This window comes from Hylobates moloch, unplaced genomic scaffold (assembly GCF_009828535.3).
Source record: "Hylobates moloch isolate HMO894 unplaced genomic scaffold, HMol_V3 SCAFFOLD_16, whole genome shotgun sequence".
In the NCBI taxonomy this organism is placed as follows: Eukaryota; Metazoa; Chordata; class Mammalia; order Primates; family Hylobatidae; genus Hylobates; species Hylobates moloch.
In genome coordinates, this window is record NW_026652291.1 from 45481157 (window position 1) to 45500187 (window position 19031).

Below are 19031 nucleotides of genomic sequence, written 5' to 3' on the forward strand. Positions count from 1 at the left end.
TTTAGTGCTTCCTTCCGGAGCTCTTTTAGGGCAGGTCTGGTGGTGACAGAATCTCTCAGCATTTGCTTGTCTGTAAAGTATTTTATTTCTCCTTCACTTATGAAGCTTAGTTGGCTGGATATGAAATTCTGGGTTGAAAATTCTTTTCTTTAAGAATATTGAATATTGGCCCCCACTCTCTTCTGGCTTGTAGAGTTTCTGCCAAGAGATCAGCTGTTAGTCTGATGGGCTTCCCTTTGTGGGTAACCCGACCTTTCTCCCTGGCTGCTCATAACATTTTTTCCTTCATTTCAACTTTGGTGAATCTGACAATTATGTGCCTTGGAGTTGCTCTTGTCAAGGAGTATCTTTGTGGCATTCTCTGTATTTCCTGAATCTGAATGTTGGCCTGCCTTGCTAGATTGGGGAAGTTCTCCTGGATAATATCTTGCAGAGTGCTTTCCAACTTGGTTCCATTCCCCCCGTCACTTTCAAGTACACCAATCAGACGTAGGTTTGGTCTTTTCACATAGTCCCATATTTCTTGGAGGCTTGGTTCATTTCTTTTTATTCTTTTTTCTTTTTTGGGGGGGGTTATATTTCTTTTTTTTATTATTATACTTTAGGTTTTAGGGTACATGTGCACAATGTGCAGGTTTGTTACATATGTATCCATGTGCCACGTTGGTTTGCTGCACCCAAAACTTCTCTTCTTGCTTCATTTCATTCATTTGATATTCCATCACTCATACCTTTTCTTCCGGTTGATCGAATCGGCTACTGAAGCTTGTGCATTCGTCACGTAGTTCTCGTACCTTGGTTTTCAGCTCCATCAGGTCCTTTGAGGACTTCTCTGCATTGGTTATTCTAGTTAGCCGTTTGTCTAATTTTTTTTCAAGGTTTTTAACTTCTTTGCCATGGGTTTGAACTTCCTCCTTTAGCTTGGAGTAGTTTGATCGTCTGAAGCCTTCTTCTCTCAACCTGTCAAAGTCATTCTCTGTCCAGCTTTGTTCCACTGCTGGTGAGGAGCTGCGTTCCTTTGGAGGAGGAGAGGCACTCTGATTTTTAGAGGTTCCAGTTTTTCTGCTCTGTTTTTTTCCCCATCTTCGTGTTTTTATCTACCTTTGGTCTTTGATGATGGTGACGTACAGATGGGGTTTTGGTGTGGATGTCCTTTCTGTTTGTTAGTTTTCCTTCTAACAGTCAGGACCCTCAGGTGCAGATCTGTTGGAGTTTGCTGGAGGTCCACTCCAGAACCTGTTTGCCTGGGTATCAGCAGTGGAGGCTGCAGAACAATGGATATTGGTGAACAGCAAGTGTTGCTGCCTGATCATTCCTCTGGAAGTTTTGTCTCAGAGGAGTACCTGGCCATGTGAGGTATCAGTCTGCCCCTACTGGGGGGTGCCTCCCAGTTAGGCTACTCAGGGTTCAGGGACCCACTTGAGGAGGCAGTCTGTCCGTTCTCAGATCTCCAGCTGCGTGCTGGGAGAACCACTACTCTCTTCAAAGCTGTCAGACAGGGACATTTAAGTCTGCAGAGGATTCTGCTGCCTTCTGTTTGGCAATGCCCTGCCCCCAGAGGTGGAGTCTACAGAGGCAGGCAGGCCTCCTTGAGCTGCGGTGGGCTCCACCCAGTTCGAGCTTCCGGGCTGCTTTGTTTACCTACTCAAGCCTGGGCAATGGCGGGCACCCCTCCCCCAGCCTCGCTGCTGCCTTGCAGTTTGATCTCAGACTGCTGAGCTAGCAATGAGCGAGGCCCCGTGGGTGTAGGACCCTCCGAGCCAGGTGTGGGATATTATCTCCTGGTGTGCCGTTTGCCAAGACCGTTGGAAAAGTGCAATATTAGGGTGGGAGTGACTCTATTTTCCAGGTGCTGTCTGTCACATCTTTCTTTGACTAGGAAAGAGAATTTTCTGACCCCTTGCACTTCCCGGGTGAGACAATGCCTCGCCCTGCTTTGGCTCACGCTCTCTGTGCTGCACCCACTGTCCTGCACCCACTTTCCAACACTCCCCAGTGAGATGAACCCGGTACCTCAGTTGGAAATGCAGAAATCACCCGTCTTCTGCATTGCTCACACTGGGAGCTGTAGACTGGAGCTGTTCCTATTCGGCCATCTTGGCTCTGCCCCGATACATTTACTTTCTACATCGTAGTAGAACCAACTTACCTCATTTATATGAGAAGCATGCAAGAAGGGCATAGAAATTGTCCATTTTAGTACACGCTTAAGGAAAATGACAGTAAAGATGAGTATCCCAAAGCAAATTTAAAAACTTAAAAGATAGGAATTATAAGTGAGTGATTAAATTAGATCATAACCTTTTACGATACTGGAATAAACATAATAGTAAACATGTATATAAAACCAAGTATTAGAGAATATAGAGGCAGAGGCAACAGAAGTCTTCAAATGCTGTGATTCCACACATAAAAACAGAGCAAATAGAGAAAACCAAATTTTCATGGACAACGTTTATAACAGAACTACATGACAAGGTTGCTCTATGGGCTCCAAAAGAAGTTGGTAGAGATAAACCACCACCAACACAAGACCTGCATGGTATTCATGTGGGAGAAGAAGGAAATGTCAGGGCAGCATCTGATGGACCTGAAAACAGGAGAGCCCCAAAACAGTCAACAAATATTCACTGGAATGTGTGGAGACCAATTTACAACAATTGAAATAGGGAGGAGTTTTGTTCTCTTCAATACCAGATGAGTACATGGGATCCACAGTAAAAAGGTCTGAAAGGGCCTGGTACAGTGGCTCCTGTAATCCCAGCACTTTGGGAGGCTGAGGCAGGAGAATTGCCTGAGACCAGTAGTTTGAGACCAGCCTAGGCACCATAGTGAAACCCCATCTCTACAAAATTGTTTTTTTTTTTTAATTAGCAGGGTGTGGTGGCAAGCACCTGTAGTTCCAGCTACCCAGGAGGCTGAGGCAAGGGGATCACTTGAGCCCAGGAAGTTGAGGCTGCAGTGCACTCTATGATTATGCCATTGCATTCCAGCCTGGGTGACAGAGTGAGACCCTGTCTAAAAATGAAAAAAGAAAAAGAAAAAAGAAAGGTCTGAAGAAAGCAGTCCCTGGAGCAGTCGAGCCCCTATGAATCTAAAAACTATTCCACTAGGACTGTCTTCAAGACAGACTCCTTCTCATAGAAGAAACTGCTGGAGCTAAACTCAAAATTAAACAGGATAAGGACAAGAGAGGTGAATAAAAAAGAAGATCTAGGCTGGGCACAGTGGCTCACGCCTGTAATCCCAGCACTTCGGGAGGTCAAGGCGGGCAGATCACCTGAAGTTGGGAGTTCGAGACAAGCCTGACTAACATGGAGAAACCTCATCTCTACTAAAAATACAAAGTTAGCTGGGTGTGGTGGTATGCACCTGTAATCCCATCTACTTGGGAGGCCAAGGCAGGAGAATCACTTGAATCCAGGAGGTGGATGTTGCGGTGAGCCGAGATTGCACCACTGCACTCCATCCTGGGCAACAAAAGCGAAACTCTGTCTCAAAAAAAAAAAAAAAAAAAAAAAAAAAAAGAAGAAGAAGAAGGTCTAGACTAAAGTGGAGGATTGGAATAGAGCCAAAAAGATCTCAGAGAGTAAGCATTACAATTTTTAAACAGTACATATAAACAACAGAAGAGGAAGATCTGTGAAGTTAGAAAAACTTTCCTGAACCCTACCTCATTTTAAAAGTTGAGAAAAACTGATTTCACTTACAAATGAGCAGAGAAAAGTACTGAGGTCAAATTCAAGACAAAGCTATGGTGGGAGTGTGGAGAGGGGGAAGACAGAGGTTAATATTGCTGCTAGCAAAAAAAGTACACCAGAAAAATATGCTCAAGAAACATATCATGACTATTAACCTACCGTTTTAAAACAAACTAAAAGATGTTAAGAATGATATGAGACATAAAATAACAATATAAATCTGAATTACAAAAACGAAAAATCTGTTTTAAGACGTGGAGTCAAAGGACCCAGAAACAATGAAATGAAATAATAATTTAAGAAATAAACACTAAATTAGTCATATCCAAGAGGGAATAAAAATAGATAACACTTTTAAGAGAAATACAAGGTGAAAAAGTGAAAAAAATTTAAGACAAGAAATGAATGAAGAGACAAAAAGGATTCAAGAGAAAGTGACAAATACTGATGATAAAGAAGATTTCACATATGGATAATGGGAGTCCCTGAAGAAGAAGACAAAAGCAAGGAAACAGAAAAACTGCTAAAAAAAAATCAAATTTAAAACATCTTTCCTGAAAGAAAAAAAGATTTTAAACTACATATTGGAAGATCATACTGTGAATCTGAAAAAAACAACCCAGAAAAACCAACACCAAGACAAATGCTAGTAAACTTATTAGACTTTAAAGAAAACTAAAAAAATTATTTGGCCGTCTAGAAGGAAGAAAATCTTGTGACTTATAAAGGGTAAAAAAAAATCCTACATTCTCATCAGACTTTCTACAACAATACTTTGTGATAGAAGAAAATGAAGTAACATTTAAGATGCCCCCAAAAATAAATTGTGAGCCAAAGATTTTGTATTTAGCAAAACCACCTTTCAAGTATAAAGGACATAGCTAAACTGTTATTAACATTCAGTAACTGAAGGGATATTATTCCTATAAGCCCTTCCTGATGATCTATAATAGGATCTATTTCAGACAATCAAAATGTTTAGAAAGATACCAAAATAAAGACTGGTGATGAGAAGTAAATATACAATTACCAATGAATTAAAAGGGAGAGTGTAAAGAGCATAAGGCTACATGCGGTGACAATATAGTTATAATATAATTATTTTAATTATTTTTTAAAATGGGGAAGAATGGGAAGAACATACACAAAATTTTTAGAAAATCTTTCCAGTAAATGATATTGATAATAGTATAAGTACTGTCATTATGACACTGTTGTGTGTACGATAGTAGATAAAACAATGAGTAATTATTAAATATTCTATCATCTTTTATCCTTAAGAATCAGGATTCTTGGTATGAGAAAAGTATATATATGTAAGTAATAGACAAGAAGTTAAAAGCTTTGTGGTCTTGAACCTGAATTGGAGGTATAAAAAATTCATGAGGTTATTTATACACACACATGCGTGCATGCATGCAACACACATGCACACATATATTCATATCTCTTCCGACAAGTTCAGTCCAGTGAAAATACCTAGAAATGATGACAAATTGGATTGTGTTTCTGAATGACCACTTCTCTCTAAAAGAAACTAAGGTTTCTTGAAGACATGGCTGATACTGTGTCTGCAACAGAAAATATATAAGATGTGTATGGAACATCTTTTTATACCAATGTCAAATAAGCTATCAAAGGCCATTAGGGTCAAGGCAAAAGAAGTTAACTTTGAAAAGCTCCCATTGGTTAAAGATGAGACAATCTGAGCTTCAACCATGATAAAAATTACAATGGATTGAATATAATCAAATATGGTTAAGTCCCTGCATTCATACTGTTATTAAAGCAAGAGTTGCTCACTTTGGGAAATGATAAGGAACAAATTCATTATCTTGAAAACTGGTGGATAAGCATCTATTCTGTACTTTCTATGTGAATGCTACCACTGGGAAATAAAATGATAATGAGAAATGTCTCTTTGTAAAAGTATTCCAAATAATAAATGAAATAATGATAGAATAAGAATATCACCATTTTGTAATCCCCAACGGCATTAAGTAATAATGGCTTTTGGCTTCACACAAGTGAGACAGTAAGATATCATGTATCTCCTACAATCTTGTCAAACATTAGTTTTGCCAGAAAAATGGAACCTGGGTCTGATCCTATCTCTGGATCCACTTGCCAATTTGCAGGAAATATAGAAGATGGGAGGCATATAGGGATGGATCTTAAGTAAGCAAATCCCAGGCTGCTGGAAACTCTTTGGGTCGAATGGCTCAAGTATTTCTAGAGATAAACTATGGGAAATGGAAGGGAAATCTATCAATTAAAAGAGACTTAAAAGACAGAGTACAAAGATGTTAAGGTTGATCTCTGGGTGGTGAGAATGTTTTGTTGTTGGCCTACATTTTCTGTTTTTATACAACACATATAAACTTCTTCTGTAATGATAACAGGTTGTTACAAATAATGTAACTGGTTGCCAAAAGCAACAAAAAAAATGCAGTTACATTTTTTAAAAATGGCAAAACCAAACTATTGCGATAGGGATGTACATTTGGGTGACAGAACTATCAGGAAAAAATCCAGGAAGATGATTACTACAGAGGTTAAGATAATGATTTCTTGTGGAGAGAGGAATGCATGGGGCACATAGAAGAGGCTTTTGCCCTAGGTGGCAAAATTTTATTTCTTGATCTGGGTGCTGATTACAAGCATTTTCACCTTACAACAATGTACTAAGCCATATATATAGCATGTAATTCTCTGTATCTGTGTTTTACTTTATAATAAAAAGATGAAAAATACACATAGACATCCATGTAGAGTTTCTCCTCTCTCTGGCCACCTCTAATATCCTTATAATCATTTTTAGAGACTTGACATTTGAAAGGTCTATATCGAGCCACCTTTACTCATCCTAAAATTTGAAAATACCACTTTGGCATAAAACTTACCCAGTTCCCTTCTCTGTAAAATGACTATGGTAATAGTCATTTAACAAGTAGACTGTGAGGCTATGATAATGAAAATAATTTTTGTATTAAAGGTGAACACCACCACCACATGGCAAAATAAATGCTGGGCAGCTGGCTAAGCTCACTCTCTATCTAAGTGTCTTGAATGAGTTTACTCTTTAAATCTGTGCCTAAGCAAAATTATAATGACTGTCGTAACTTTTGGAAGTGCTGGCAAATAAATAGAAAAAATAAAAATACCAACAATCTACATACAGTCCTGAAACCTCTTTTAAAATACCTTTTTCCCTCAGTTGCATACTGAATCCAGACTATCAGGGATTCTACTTACTTAAAAGGGCTTGGGTCTACCAAAAGAAAAAGGAAGTGGCCGGGCGCGGTGGCTCAAGCCTGTAATCCCAGCACTTTGGGAGGCCGAGGCGGGTGGATCACGAGGTCAGGAGATCGAGACCATCCTGGCTAACACGGTGAAACCCCGTCTCTACTAAAAAATACAAAAAAATTAGCCGGGCGTGTTGGTGGGCGCCTGTGGTCCCAGCTACTCGGGAGGCTGAGGCAGGAGAATGGCGTGAACCCAGGAGGTGGAGGTTGCGGTGAGCCGAGATCGAGCCACCGCACTCCAGCCTAGGGGACAGAGAAAGACTCCGTCTCAAAAAAAAAAAAAAAAAAAGAAAAAGGAAGTGAGTTTAACACTAAATCTAAACCTAATGCCAATAAGTAAAAGAAACAGCTCCCATTACAATGGTAGAAGAAATAATGTAAAGGCTTTGATATATTAGCAAGGAGCTGGAATAGAGAATTAATAAGAGCTGAAAATGATGATATATTCTGAAGAGATAAGTGAGTGACCTGGAACCCATGTAAACAGGGGATGCTGGGTTGAAGTTCTAGAACCACATATGTAATTATTTTCGTTATATGATATATAACAAAATAAAAGCCAGACAAGATCCATGCCTATGTGTACATGTGCATTCCTGTATTGTCCTGTGATATATGAGAAGGCAAACACAAATTCAACAAGATCTATGCATGTGATATTCAGGTCAAAGGACAAGACAGAAAGGAATAGAAATAACAACCTGGGTGAGCAGATGGGAGGAACTGACCATCTTAAGATGTGAAGTGGTGAACTACAAAATGAAAAAGAAATAGGGATTCATGAGAAAGACAGACAGAAGAGTGGGAAAACAAGAGTAGAAAAAAATGGAAATTACACCAAAGTATATTTTAAAAACAAATTTGAGAAGTTATTTTAATATATTCATTTTAAAGTAGAGAGAAATGAGATATGACCACTGGTACGGATTTGATCTGCAAACAAAAGTTCAACCTAAGACCTGTTTTAGAGAAAGTAACATAATACAGTATATGTATTTAGGCTGACTTAGGCTGTATAATCTTGTAAATGGTAGATATGAAGCCATAATTACAAAAATAATTTATCCATTAATTATTTTATTTTACATTAATATTTTCAAAAGGACAGTTCTTTTTTCAAATACTTATTCCAATTTATCATTTGTCCTCTGACTTCATGATCTTTTTTCTGCACCAACATTTTTTCTTTTTATTTTATAGCTATTCCTTTGGGAGCAGGCCTAACTCCTGGGCAGTGTGCCCAGACTCAGCACAGTTTTTAAAAAATATTAAATTGGCAGAATAAATTTGAATATGTTCAAGGTGTACAATGTAATGATTTGATATAACTGTGTAATGATTACCACAATCAAATTAACGCATCCATCACCACACTTGCTGTGCATTAGATACCTAGAACTTGTCTAATTTATAACTGAAAGTTTATACCCTTTGACCAATATGTCCCCATTTCCCCTGGCCCTTAGGCCCTGATAACCACCACTCTACTTTCTGCTTCTATGAGTTTCACTTTTTTAGATTCAAAGGAACAGTTCTTACCAAGTGGTATACATCATCTAAACAGGTAAATTCATTAAAGCTAATATTTAGTTTTCGAAGTCCTGTTAACTTGGAGAGATCTCTCAATTTACTCAAGCTGTTTCCATGTAGATTCAGACTCTGAAGTAAAATAAAATATACATTAAAAAATAATACAGGTTACATTCTACATCAAACTGAAGTGTGGATATCTAAAATGTTTAGAACAATTATTTGAGCCAATATACTACAAAATAAGAAAGCAGTTATTTTAAATAGCATTAAGAAACAGCCAATAAGAAAAAAGTCTAATCTATGATGTTAAAAGATAAATAATTTGTAATAGTATCACTAGACTTGGTTCTTGATTAATATGATTTCTAACTTGGTCTAAGTTTATCAGCAATTGGCATGAAATTCTTTTTAGAAAATAAATACATGTGTTAAGATATTTATTAGGGTAGATCTATTTCTCAGGCTAACCAGTGAACAATGGAGACCCTAAAGATTTGGGGTATCAGGTAGGATACCTCACACAAGAGAGATGGCAGGAAAATGTATGAGGGCACCGAACCAAAGAAGAAAGGCTGAAGGTGCTGAAGTAGGAGGACAGAAGGTCAAAGGAGGAGGTGGGAGATTCTTTAAGACAACACCTACATCAGAATTTGGCCCAGACTTTTCTTGTCCATTTCATTCTAGGCTATATAAAAACAAATATTATTACACATTTATACTAAAGGAGAGCCCCTGATGCCTATATGTTTTTCTGTCTTTATACCATTATGAGTGGTATCAAATAAAGACTGTATTTATGTATAGCTTGCAAAATAAACAAGGGCACAAGACAATGTATTAATGCAACTGACTACAGTATCGAGTATCTATCTCCCAGCTATCTTCATTCACCACCACCATCTTATGCCTTATATTGTAGACATAACGAAATTCCTAGAAGGGAGAAACAATTAAATTTCTAATAGCTGTCAAAATTAGCTAAAATTGTTAAGGGCCAATTTATGCAGACTAGTGATTTTACAAGTCACATATGGGTATCATCCATGATATATTCTGCAGAAACCTTACATTTAACATGTCCACAACTGAATTCATCTTCCCTATGTGTCTGATAAAGAGCTTCACTATCTAACATACTGTTGATCACCCGCTTTCCCTCGTTTCTTTATACATTTGTTTGTAGAACTGTTTCTCAAACAGGCCACACCATTATATCACCACTATCAGTGCCTTAGCAGACTTAGGCAGTGGTAGTGGTGGTGTAATGGTGCAGCTGGTTTTCTGGTTATCCAATGAAGAAATGAATGGATTTTTCCTATGGATAATGCAATAGTTTTCTACTGAATTTCCATACTACCAGTCTGATTTCAGTTAATTCCCTACACAAGCTGCCCAAGTTAGTGTCTTTAAAGAGAGTCTGTTCCTTAAACAGAAGAATCTAAACTTTTAAATTTGGCTTCCAAAATCCATCCTAATTTGGCTACAACCTCATACTCTTCCAGCCCTGGCTTCATGTGTCTTTCTTGAATTCCAACCTACATCTTTACCCTCCACCATTGTAACACTATATTCTAGGTATACTAAATTTTTCAGTGTTCCCGGAAGACATCTGGATCTTTCAAAACCATGTTTCTACAGTAAGAATATTTTCTCTGCCTGGAAGATGTAAACAACTAAATTTCTCATGTCCTTCAAAAATCCACTCAAAGCTCACCTCTTTCTATAAATCTCTCCCAGTAACTCTGAGCTTCCTACATGTGTTCACCTATCTGTTGTTTCCTCCACTAAATTGATGTTTTTGATGCAGGTAAACTAATTTCTTACTAAAATAGTAAATCTAGATATTATAGTGCAGAAATAATAATTTCTCTGTACTGTCAGCCAGAAGATTGTTCTTATTATGCTGCACATTTACAGACACAGGACAGGGCCTCTGTTGCGTAACTCTAGAGGCATCCTACTCTCCTTATCTTATATTGAGTTCTATTCAGTTATATAATGAATGACACCCAAAGGGCACACTAAAGAGAATATAATGTGAATTTTGCCTTCTGGAGTTGTGCAATATTGCAATAGTAGAGTACAGAGAATCTGGTTGGAAGGCTGGGGTAATAGTCTAGGTCAAAAACTATAGTAGTTTGGATAGAGTGGTAGCAGCAGATCTGAAATGAACACATCTAAAAGTCAGACATAGAAGTAGGCCTAATATCTCAGTAGAATTGTCTCAACATAAAGTAAGTCACTTTAGTAAGTAACCTGATTTCCGTTGATTAATTTTGTAAAGATCTCATATTCTGTGTTGATTAATTCTAGAAGCTTATTTAAAACTTATCTGCCTTTATCTTACTAAAGAGAGCTGATTGGTTATTCAGGAATAAAATCCCTTGCTAATTGGAAGGCCACCTCAAATGGCTATTGAGCACTTGAAATGTGACTAGTGTTAATGTGTTCAGAGTGTAAAATATACTTCAGAATTAAGAGTTAGGATGAAATTACCTCATTAATGAATATTCATACTGGTTCCATGTTAACATGATAATATTTTAGATATGCAGGTGCTATAGTTTGAAATTGTCCCGCAAAAGTTCATATATTGGAAACTTAATCCCTCTGCCTTCATGAATGGATTAATGTCACTTTCAGAGGAGTGGGTCTATTATCTTGGGAGTAAATTTGTTATAAAATCAGCTCTCTCTGGCTCTGTTGCTCTTGCCTTCTTGCCATGTGATGCCCACTGCCATTTTATGACACTGCAAGAGGCCCTCACCAGATGCAGGCACCATCCTCTTGGATGTCCCAGCCTCCAGAAAGATGAGCTAAATAAACGTATTTTCTTTATAAAGTACTCAGTCTGTGGTATTTTGTTATAGAAATAGAAAACAAACTAAGATATTTCAGTTAAATAAAATGTATTATTAAAATTAATTTTACTTTTTAAAAAAAACTTTTAAAAACATAGCCACTAGAGAATACATATGTAGTTCACATTATATTACTACTAGAGAGCACTGATTTAATCCATGTAGAAAAAGAGAAATGGGCACTTTAGGTAGCATTGTACCCGGCATCATCAGACAGGCAGTTTAGTATCTTTTGACTTCATGTGCTAGATTCTGATTCCAAATTCAAGATTCCTGTCTCAAAGCTGTATTCCTCACAATACTCACCACAATATGACTGTACACACTAGTCTTTGCAAGGGAAAATATTGTTTGATCATCCAAACTAATCAGTTTTGGTCGGGCCTTGATTCTGGGCTCCATTTTTATAACTTCATCATCAAATTTCAAATCCTTGGAAAATACTGATCCTTCTGGGGTGTTTTTGCTTTCTTCTAGAATAGCATTGTTGAATACAGAAAATAAAGAGGGTGCCTTGACCTAAAAAATGTATTAACAATATTGCAAAGTCAGTTGCTGTATTTATCATTTTGAAAAACAAACAAGCTATGTAGAAAAGATGAGTTGACATTTTTAGTTATACAGTCATACCTGTGATTATCAGAATCACATTAGGACATCTATGAGAGCAGATTAAAATTGTAGGCTATGCATGGTGTATCCATTCCCACCCACTGAAAATTTCTTGAAACTGGCAAAAGATAATCTTAAAATATTTCATAACAGTGAAGAAGGTACCTACAAAAGCCTAGAAATTGGAACACATAAATCAGAAAGAACTGAATTGACAGGTAAATAGGATCAGAAATGTAACCTCTGGCTAAAAAATATGCAGGAGATAAACACTTTTAAAATCAGATCCAGAGAAACTTGAACAAAGAGCAATTAGTTACCTTAATTATCAGGTAATTCAGTAATTATGGTAAGAATTGTGGATGAATGAGCAAGAGCCACATAAACAAATGGAACTGGTTCTAGAAGAAACCAAAATACTTCATCAGAGAATTTTTAAAAATCTAGGACAATAAGTATCTATGATAAAAGAATAAGCTGCTATGGAAAAGAAATGGACACACACTTCAAAGCTAAAATAAAAACAATTATTAAAATAAAAATTTAGTAAATACCCTGAGAACCAAGTGGATATGGTAGCAGATCAAATTAGCAATGTGGAAGCTAAGATTGAGAAAATATTTCAAAACAAATAATTTTAAAATAGAGTATAAAATAGAAGAGAAAAAATTAAAAGGCATGAAAGATCAATTTGGAACATCCAATATTTAACTAAGAGGGGTGTTCCAGAGGGCCTAATAGAGAATGGAAGAGAAGAAATAACCAAGGAACTAAGAGAAGCAAACTTTCCAGAAGAGAAGAAAGAACTGAATCATCACATTGAAAGAGCTCATAAAGTGGCAAGCAGGAGGATGATGGAACCAAGGTCTTTGCTGACATCATTGAATGGTCACAAATGCCAGGTATTGCCCATCTCTTGAGTTGTTATGTGGGTTAAATGAACTTCTATCTGTTTACTGTTTGTCTGGGTTTCTGTATCTTTTGCTAAAGCCATACTTGACTAATATAATCCCATTCATTATAGCAATATAAAATATAAATGCCCGGAACTAAACTTAATAAGAAATGTTGGAGACCTATATAAAGAAAACTGTAAGAGAGGACCTGAGTAAATGGAGTAGATAGATTATCATGTTCCTAGAACAAGAAGTCCAATACGGCAAAGTAGTCAGTTCACACCAAATTAAGTTTTAAATTCAATATAATTTCAATCATATTTTAATAGGATTTTAAAATAGAGCTTGACAAACTACTCTAAATTTTATTTGGAAAAAGATACTGTTTAAGAATAATCAAAAAAAAGTTTAAAAAGATGAGTGAGGACAGAGGAAGGGGATTTGCCCTATCACATCTCAAGATATATGAAGTTTGTAATAACCAAAACAAATATGATAGTGATCCAAAATTAGATGAAAGAGCTCAATGGAACAGAATAGATTCATATAGAGAGATTCCTAATATATGCAAATAATTTTAACAATAAAGATTGTATTTCAAAATAGAGCAGAAAAGATAATGCCTAAATAAGTATTTATTCATTTAAAAAAATTGTTTGACCACCTTTCTACCTCATACACCACAAAACAATTTCTAGATGGATTTAAAAAGCTAAAGCCTTTAAAACAAGTTATATAAGTATTGTAAGAAAATAAAGAATATTTATTACAGGCTTTTTGACATAAGACATAAAATTCAGAATCCATACAGGATAAGACTGAGAGAGCTGACCTCTTAAAAATTAACTTGTGAATTACAAATTAAAATGATGAGTTTTTTTTTTTTTTTTTTTTTTTTTTTTTTGTTTTTTTTTTTTGTTTTTGAGACGGAGTCTCGCTCTGTCACCCAGGCTGGAATGCCGTGGTGCGATCTCTGCTCACTGCAAGCTCTGCCTCCCAGGTTCACGCCATTCTCCTGCCTCAGCCTCCCGAGTAGCTGGGACTACAGGCGCCTGTCACCATGCCCGGCTAATTTTTTGTATTTTTAGTAGAGACAGGGATGGTTAGCCAGGATGGTCTCGATCTCCCGACCTCGTGATCCGCCCGCCTTGGCCTCCTAAAGTGCTGGGATTACAGGCATGAGCCACTGCACCCGGCCGAGTTTTTCTTAAAATTAAAAGGCAAGTGACAGAAAATATTTGCAACATATATAAGATAAATTATTTTTAATTTTTTAAATTTTTTAATTTTTTTTTGTAGATACAAGGTCTCACTATGTTGCCCAGGCTGGTCTCAAACTCCTGGGCTCAAGCAATCCTCTCACCTTGAACTCCTGGGATTACAGACGTGAGCCACCATGTCTGGGCTAAGATAAAGTACTAAAATCCAGACTGTATGTAAGGATTTTCCCAATGAATACAAGAAAGACAGAGTTTAATAGAAAATGGTCAAAAGATATAACAGTTGGTTCATACAACTCTAAATAATCTTAAGCATATGAAAAAATAAAATATCTTGTTTTTTGCCCACCATAGTGGCCAAAAGAGACTGATAACATCTTGTGTTGGCAAATGTAATGAGACATGCACTGTCACACACACTTGGAAATTTGTAAAACAGTCAAGTCTTTGTGGAGAGAATTTGGCAAAATCTAACAAAATTTAAGATGCATATATCCTTTGACTCTCCAAGTTTTCTACAAATCTATCCTGTAGAGAAACTTCCATATTTGTATAAAGATACATCTACAATGATGTTCACTGAAATATTATTTTAAATAATAAATATGGACACAATATATCAACAGGAGAATAGTTAAATAAATTAGTATTACTGAATAATATGCAGCCACCAAAATAATGAAATACCCATCTATATGTACTAAAGTGGAAATATGTTCAAAACATATTGTTTAAGGCAAAAAAATCACAGAATACTTAGACCTTGTTTCTACTATGTCAAATGGTATCTGTTATTATATATGTAAATGCGTAGAAAAAGGATTGAAAGCAAACCCATAAAACTGTTAACAGTGGATTCCCTGGTGAAAGAGAATGGCAGTGAGGTTAAAGTGAGGGCAAATTTTCATGTTTATTCTTCAATGTAGTTTCAGTGTATTCTGAATCTTCAAAGTAGACTGAATCTTTTCCAGTGAGAGTACAGCCATGTATTAATCATTTTATTATTTGCCTAAAAAATATTAGTTGTCATAATGACTTGTTTTGAAAATTAAGTTATTCACAAAATAAGAATAATACACACATGCACATAATATAAACTTGACATAGCATTATTGAACTTCAAATTAGTACTCTGTTCCCATTTAAGGAATTCTAGTCTTTAAAAATATGTAACAATTCATACCATTGTAATATACTCAAATTCAACAACATATTCTGGCAAAACAAGGTCATGATCAAAGACAAACCACTTGCACTGCCGAACACTGCAATCACAGTTTCTTTGTCCCGTGACAGAATCTAGAGTAGAAACAAAAACAAGCAAAGCAAGCACATTTCCTCAAATTGAAACATACTTTTTCATTCTTACATAATTTAATAAATAACAAACTCGATAAGTTGCAACAGTTATATTATTGAAGATTTTTTCTTTCATTTTTAATAAATAACAAACTCAGTAACTTGCAACAGTTATATTATTGAGGATTTTTTCTTTCATCCTTTCCACTCTAGCTTTTTAATTATATAAATACTAGTCATCCTTTCACTACATAGACTAGTAGTAGTGCTTAATTTTATTCATATCCTTTTCCTTTTCATACTTTTTCACTTTTCTATTCAATGTGTGGCCATGTAATTTTGACAAACGTATTTCTCTAAAACTCTTGTTAAACGTTGGGTGGTTTTTTTAATTCTTTGAAAATGAACACACACACACACACACACACACACACAAATACATAATTACGTTAAAATTTGCCAGATTATCTACCCCCAACTTGTATAAATGTCTTTGAGGTAGGGAATATAAAAATTATCAGTGGCTAGTAACAGATTTTTGTAGAAAATTCTACAAACTTTGTTAAGTAGAAATAAAACTGTGAGTATCCGTATTAAACACAAACATTTTTCATTCAGAGAGATAAAACCACATTAATCTTTATGACAGACATACTTAGTAAATATTTCCGAGGAATGAACACTGAATTAACCATTGGATAGTTGGATTGACTGATGGATTCTTTTTCATAGGCCTGAACACTCTGGCCAAGGAAAACTTTTGTAATGAGGAGGATGCCTAAATATAAAAAAACAGAAGTAATTCTTAAGAATAATTAACTTTAATAATTTTCCAACATAACCTTCTTTATTGGCCCAAGACTAAAATGTATGTCCTGTAAAGGCAGAGATGCTGGCTCTCTTGTTTGCTACTGTACACCGCATAGCATATTGCTCGATCCAAAATAGATGCTCAACAAATATTTGTTGAATAAATGAAATGATTATAAAAGAGGTGTTGTGTGATTATATCAAGCAAAGCTTTACAGAAGAGGGAGAAGGAAAGAACACATTAATTTGGCAAGGTTTTTTAAGTAGTTAAAAATAAATTTTGGTTGTTAACTGGGTAAAAGTTGAGTAGCACCTAGCACATATCTTAGATGGTAGGAGGCACTCAATATATGTCTACTTAATGAATAAACATTTCATTTTCCTTTATATTCTTAAGGATCCTTGGGATTCATTAAACCCTAAAGTCAAGAATCTAAAAACATAATTTATAATCATAATACATAAAATGTTCAAATGAATTTTGTTTGTTTTTACTATGTACAAGATATAAAATGTAAATTAGGAGAAACTAATTGTTTTGGAAAACATTCCAGAAGAATCTAGAAGAACATTGTAAGGTATTTCTTAGAATAAAAGGTTTTTTCAGTAAGGAGTTAAGGAGTTCTTTCTAGACTCAATAACCTGCTTAATTTTATAATTATTATTAACTGGATAAAAAACTGCAAAACACATATAGTTTAGTTCAGAATGATTCATCTTAGCAATCTGGAACCTAGAATGTCATTCTTATAGAATTAAGTTAACCCAATTTCTGACTACCCAATCTTTAGTACAGTGGTCACCAACCTTTTTGGCACCAGGGACTGGTTTCATGGAAGACAATTTTCCCGCAGACTGGGGATGGGAGGATGGTTTCAGGATGATTCAAGTGTATTATATTTATTGTGTACTTTATTTCTATTATTATTACATTGTAACATATAATGAAATAATTATATAACTCACCATAATGTAGAATCAGTGGGAGCCCTGAGCTTGTTTTCCTGCATCTAGATGGTCCCATCTGGGGGTGTTGGGAGACAAGTGACATATCATCAGGCATTAGGTTCTCATAAGGAGCACACAACCCAGATCCCTCGCACATGCAGTTCACAATAGGGTTCACGCCCCTATAAGAATCTAATGCTGCCACTGATGTGACAGGAGGCAGAGCTCACGTGGTAATGTGAATGTTGGGGAGTGGCTGTAAATACAGATGAAGCTTTGCTCACTTGTCCCCTGCTCACCTCCTGCTGTGTGGCCAGGTTCTTAACAGGCCACAAACTGCAACCAGTCTGTGGCCAGGGTTTGGACACCCTGCTTTAGTAGGTTGGATGGTTGAGACTAAAGAATAGGTGTTCCTTACTCCCTGACCTGATCTATTCTCCATATTATACATTGTTTGGTACTATGCATTAATACTTCATGTTTATAGCTCCTATATGATAACTATGATTTTATATTTATTTGATTATTAATATTTATAAGCACCATAAAGATGGAACTGTCTAGTTTGTATAGACTGTATCCCTTCCAGTGCCTAACACACAATAAGTATTCAATAAATACTTGTGGAACTAAAGAACGTACAGTGGAAGAGGGTGAGGCAAGAAGGACATGATGAGCTATAGTCTTTTTCCCCAATCCATGGGTACCAGGGAATCTCTCCCAGAAGTGTCCTATAAGTTGGTTTGTGTACTTATATTTCTACATATTCAAGCTGCAAATGAAGTACTGGTAACTATGAATGAATTATCAAAAAATTATCTTATATAAGACAAGTTATAAAGCAATTCATACACTTTCCAATTTGTCTTTAGCTAATTTTAACTTAAATCTAGGTTTTCTTATCATCTTACATTATGATGATTCAGGACAAATAAGGCCTACCTTCCGGGGTACTTTATATAATTATTATATAATTATCACATATATGGGCCAAATTCTTTTCTATTTCCTGTGAATTTGGTGTGTGTGTGTGTGTGTGTGTGTGTGTGTGTAGCATATATATATATATATATGCTGAGTTTTTGTGACAACATAATGAACAAAAGCAGACTGTGAAAAATGTCCCTGAAAAGTTGAATTAAACATCTGAGTAACAAATATTCCTCTTAATGCTGACATAATAATCACTTAGTAAGTATCTGTTAAAAGTGTGGCTAAATTAATGATGAGAAAGTCATGTATTATTACATTGGTAAATATGAAATAAAATGGTTTGAAGAACATCTCCTTGGTTGATAAAACCAAGTATCAGAAATGATATGAAAATAATTAATGAATTTGAAGACTTAGAACTTAAAAGTTCAGAAACATGGCATATTTGTATTTACCATGTCTGAAGAGCTCATGCTTAAGAGAGTTTTTCTTCTCATCTTTGTGCTTTTGTTGTAAAAATTCAATTCTGGGACACTCACTTATACTTAGACTGTTAGAAAGAATGATGGCTTCCTTTTTGACAGGCAGCTGCAAAGAAAAAACAAAGTGTGAGTATTTTTATTAAATTGACAATACTTCAACTTCAATACAGAGGGTTTCTTATTTTATTTTTATGTGTCTGGGCAAAGAAATCTGCAGGCTGGTCTCACTGAAAAGAAGTAGATAACCTTCAGGTGCAACTTCATTTGGCAAAGCCATTTATATATCTTAAATTCATATGGAAATACGTTAGTTAATAAAAGGTGATGCAGAACAAAAATTGTTCCTGGAAGAGCAGCCACATTCAAGACTGATAATACTATGTGGAGCAGGAACAATAGCTTTCAATGAGTACTCCACTAGTAATCTTGCT

General features: G+C 35.9%; 1 protein-coding gene across 2 annotated transcripts in view; it reads right to left on the minus strand.

Annotated features, from left to right (window-relative positions):
- Positions 1–19031, minus strand: part of LRRC9 (leucine rich repeat containing 9) — a 147941-nt gene that overhangs the window by 77765 nt on the left and 51145 nt on the right. For both annotated transcript variants that reach the window (XM_032135105.2, XM_058429537.1), the window contains exons 13-17: positions 18574–18706; positions 16083–16205; positions 15312–15427; positions 11707–11919; positions 8546–8665 (exon numbers count right to left, since the gene is read on the minus strand). In XM_032135105.2, coding sequence (XP_031990996.1) covers positions 8546–8665; positions 11707–11919; positions 15312–15427; positions 16083–16205; positions 18574–18706 — 705 coding nt within the window. The remainder of the gene's footprint in view (positions 1–8545; positions 8666–11706; positions 11920–15311; positions 15428–16082; positions 16206–18573; positions 18707–19031) is intronic.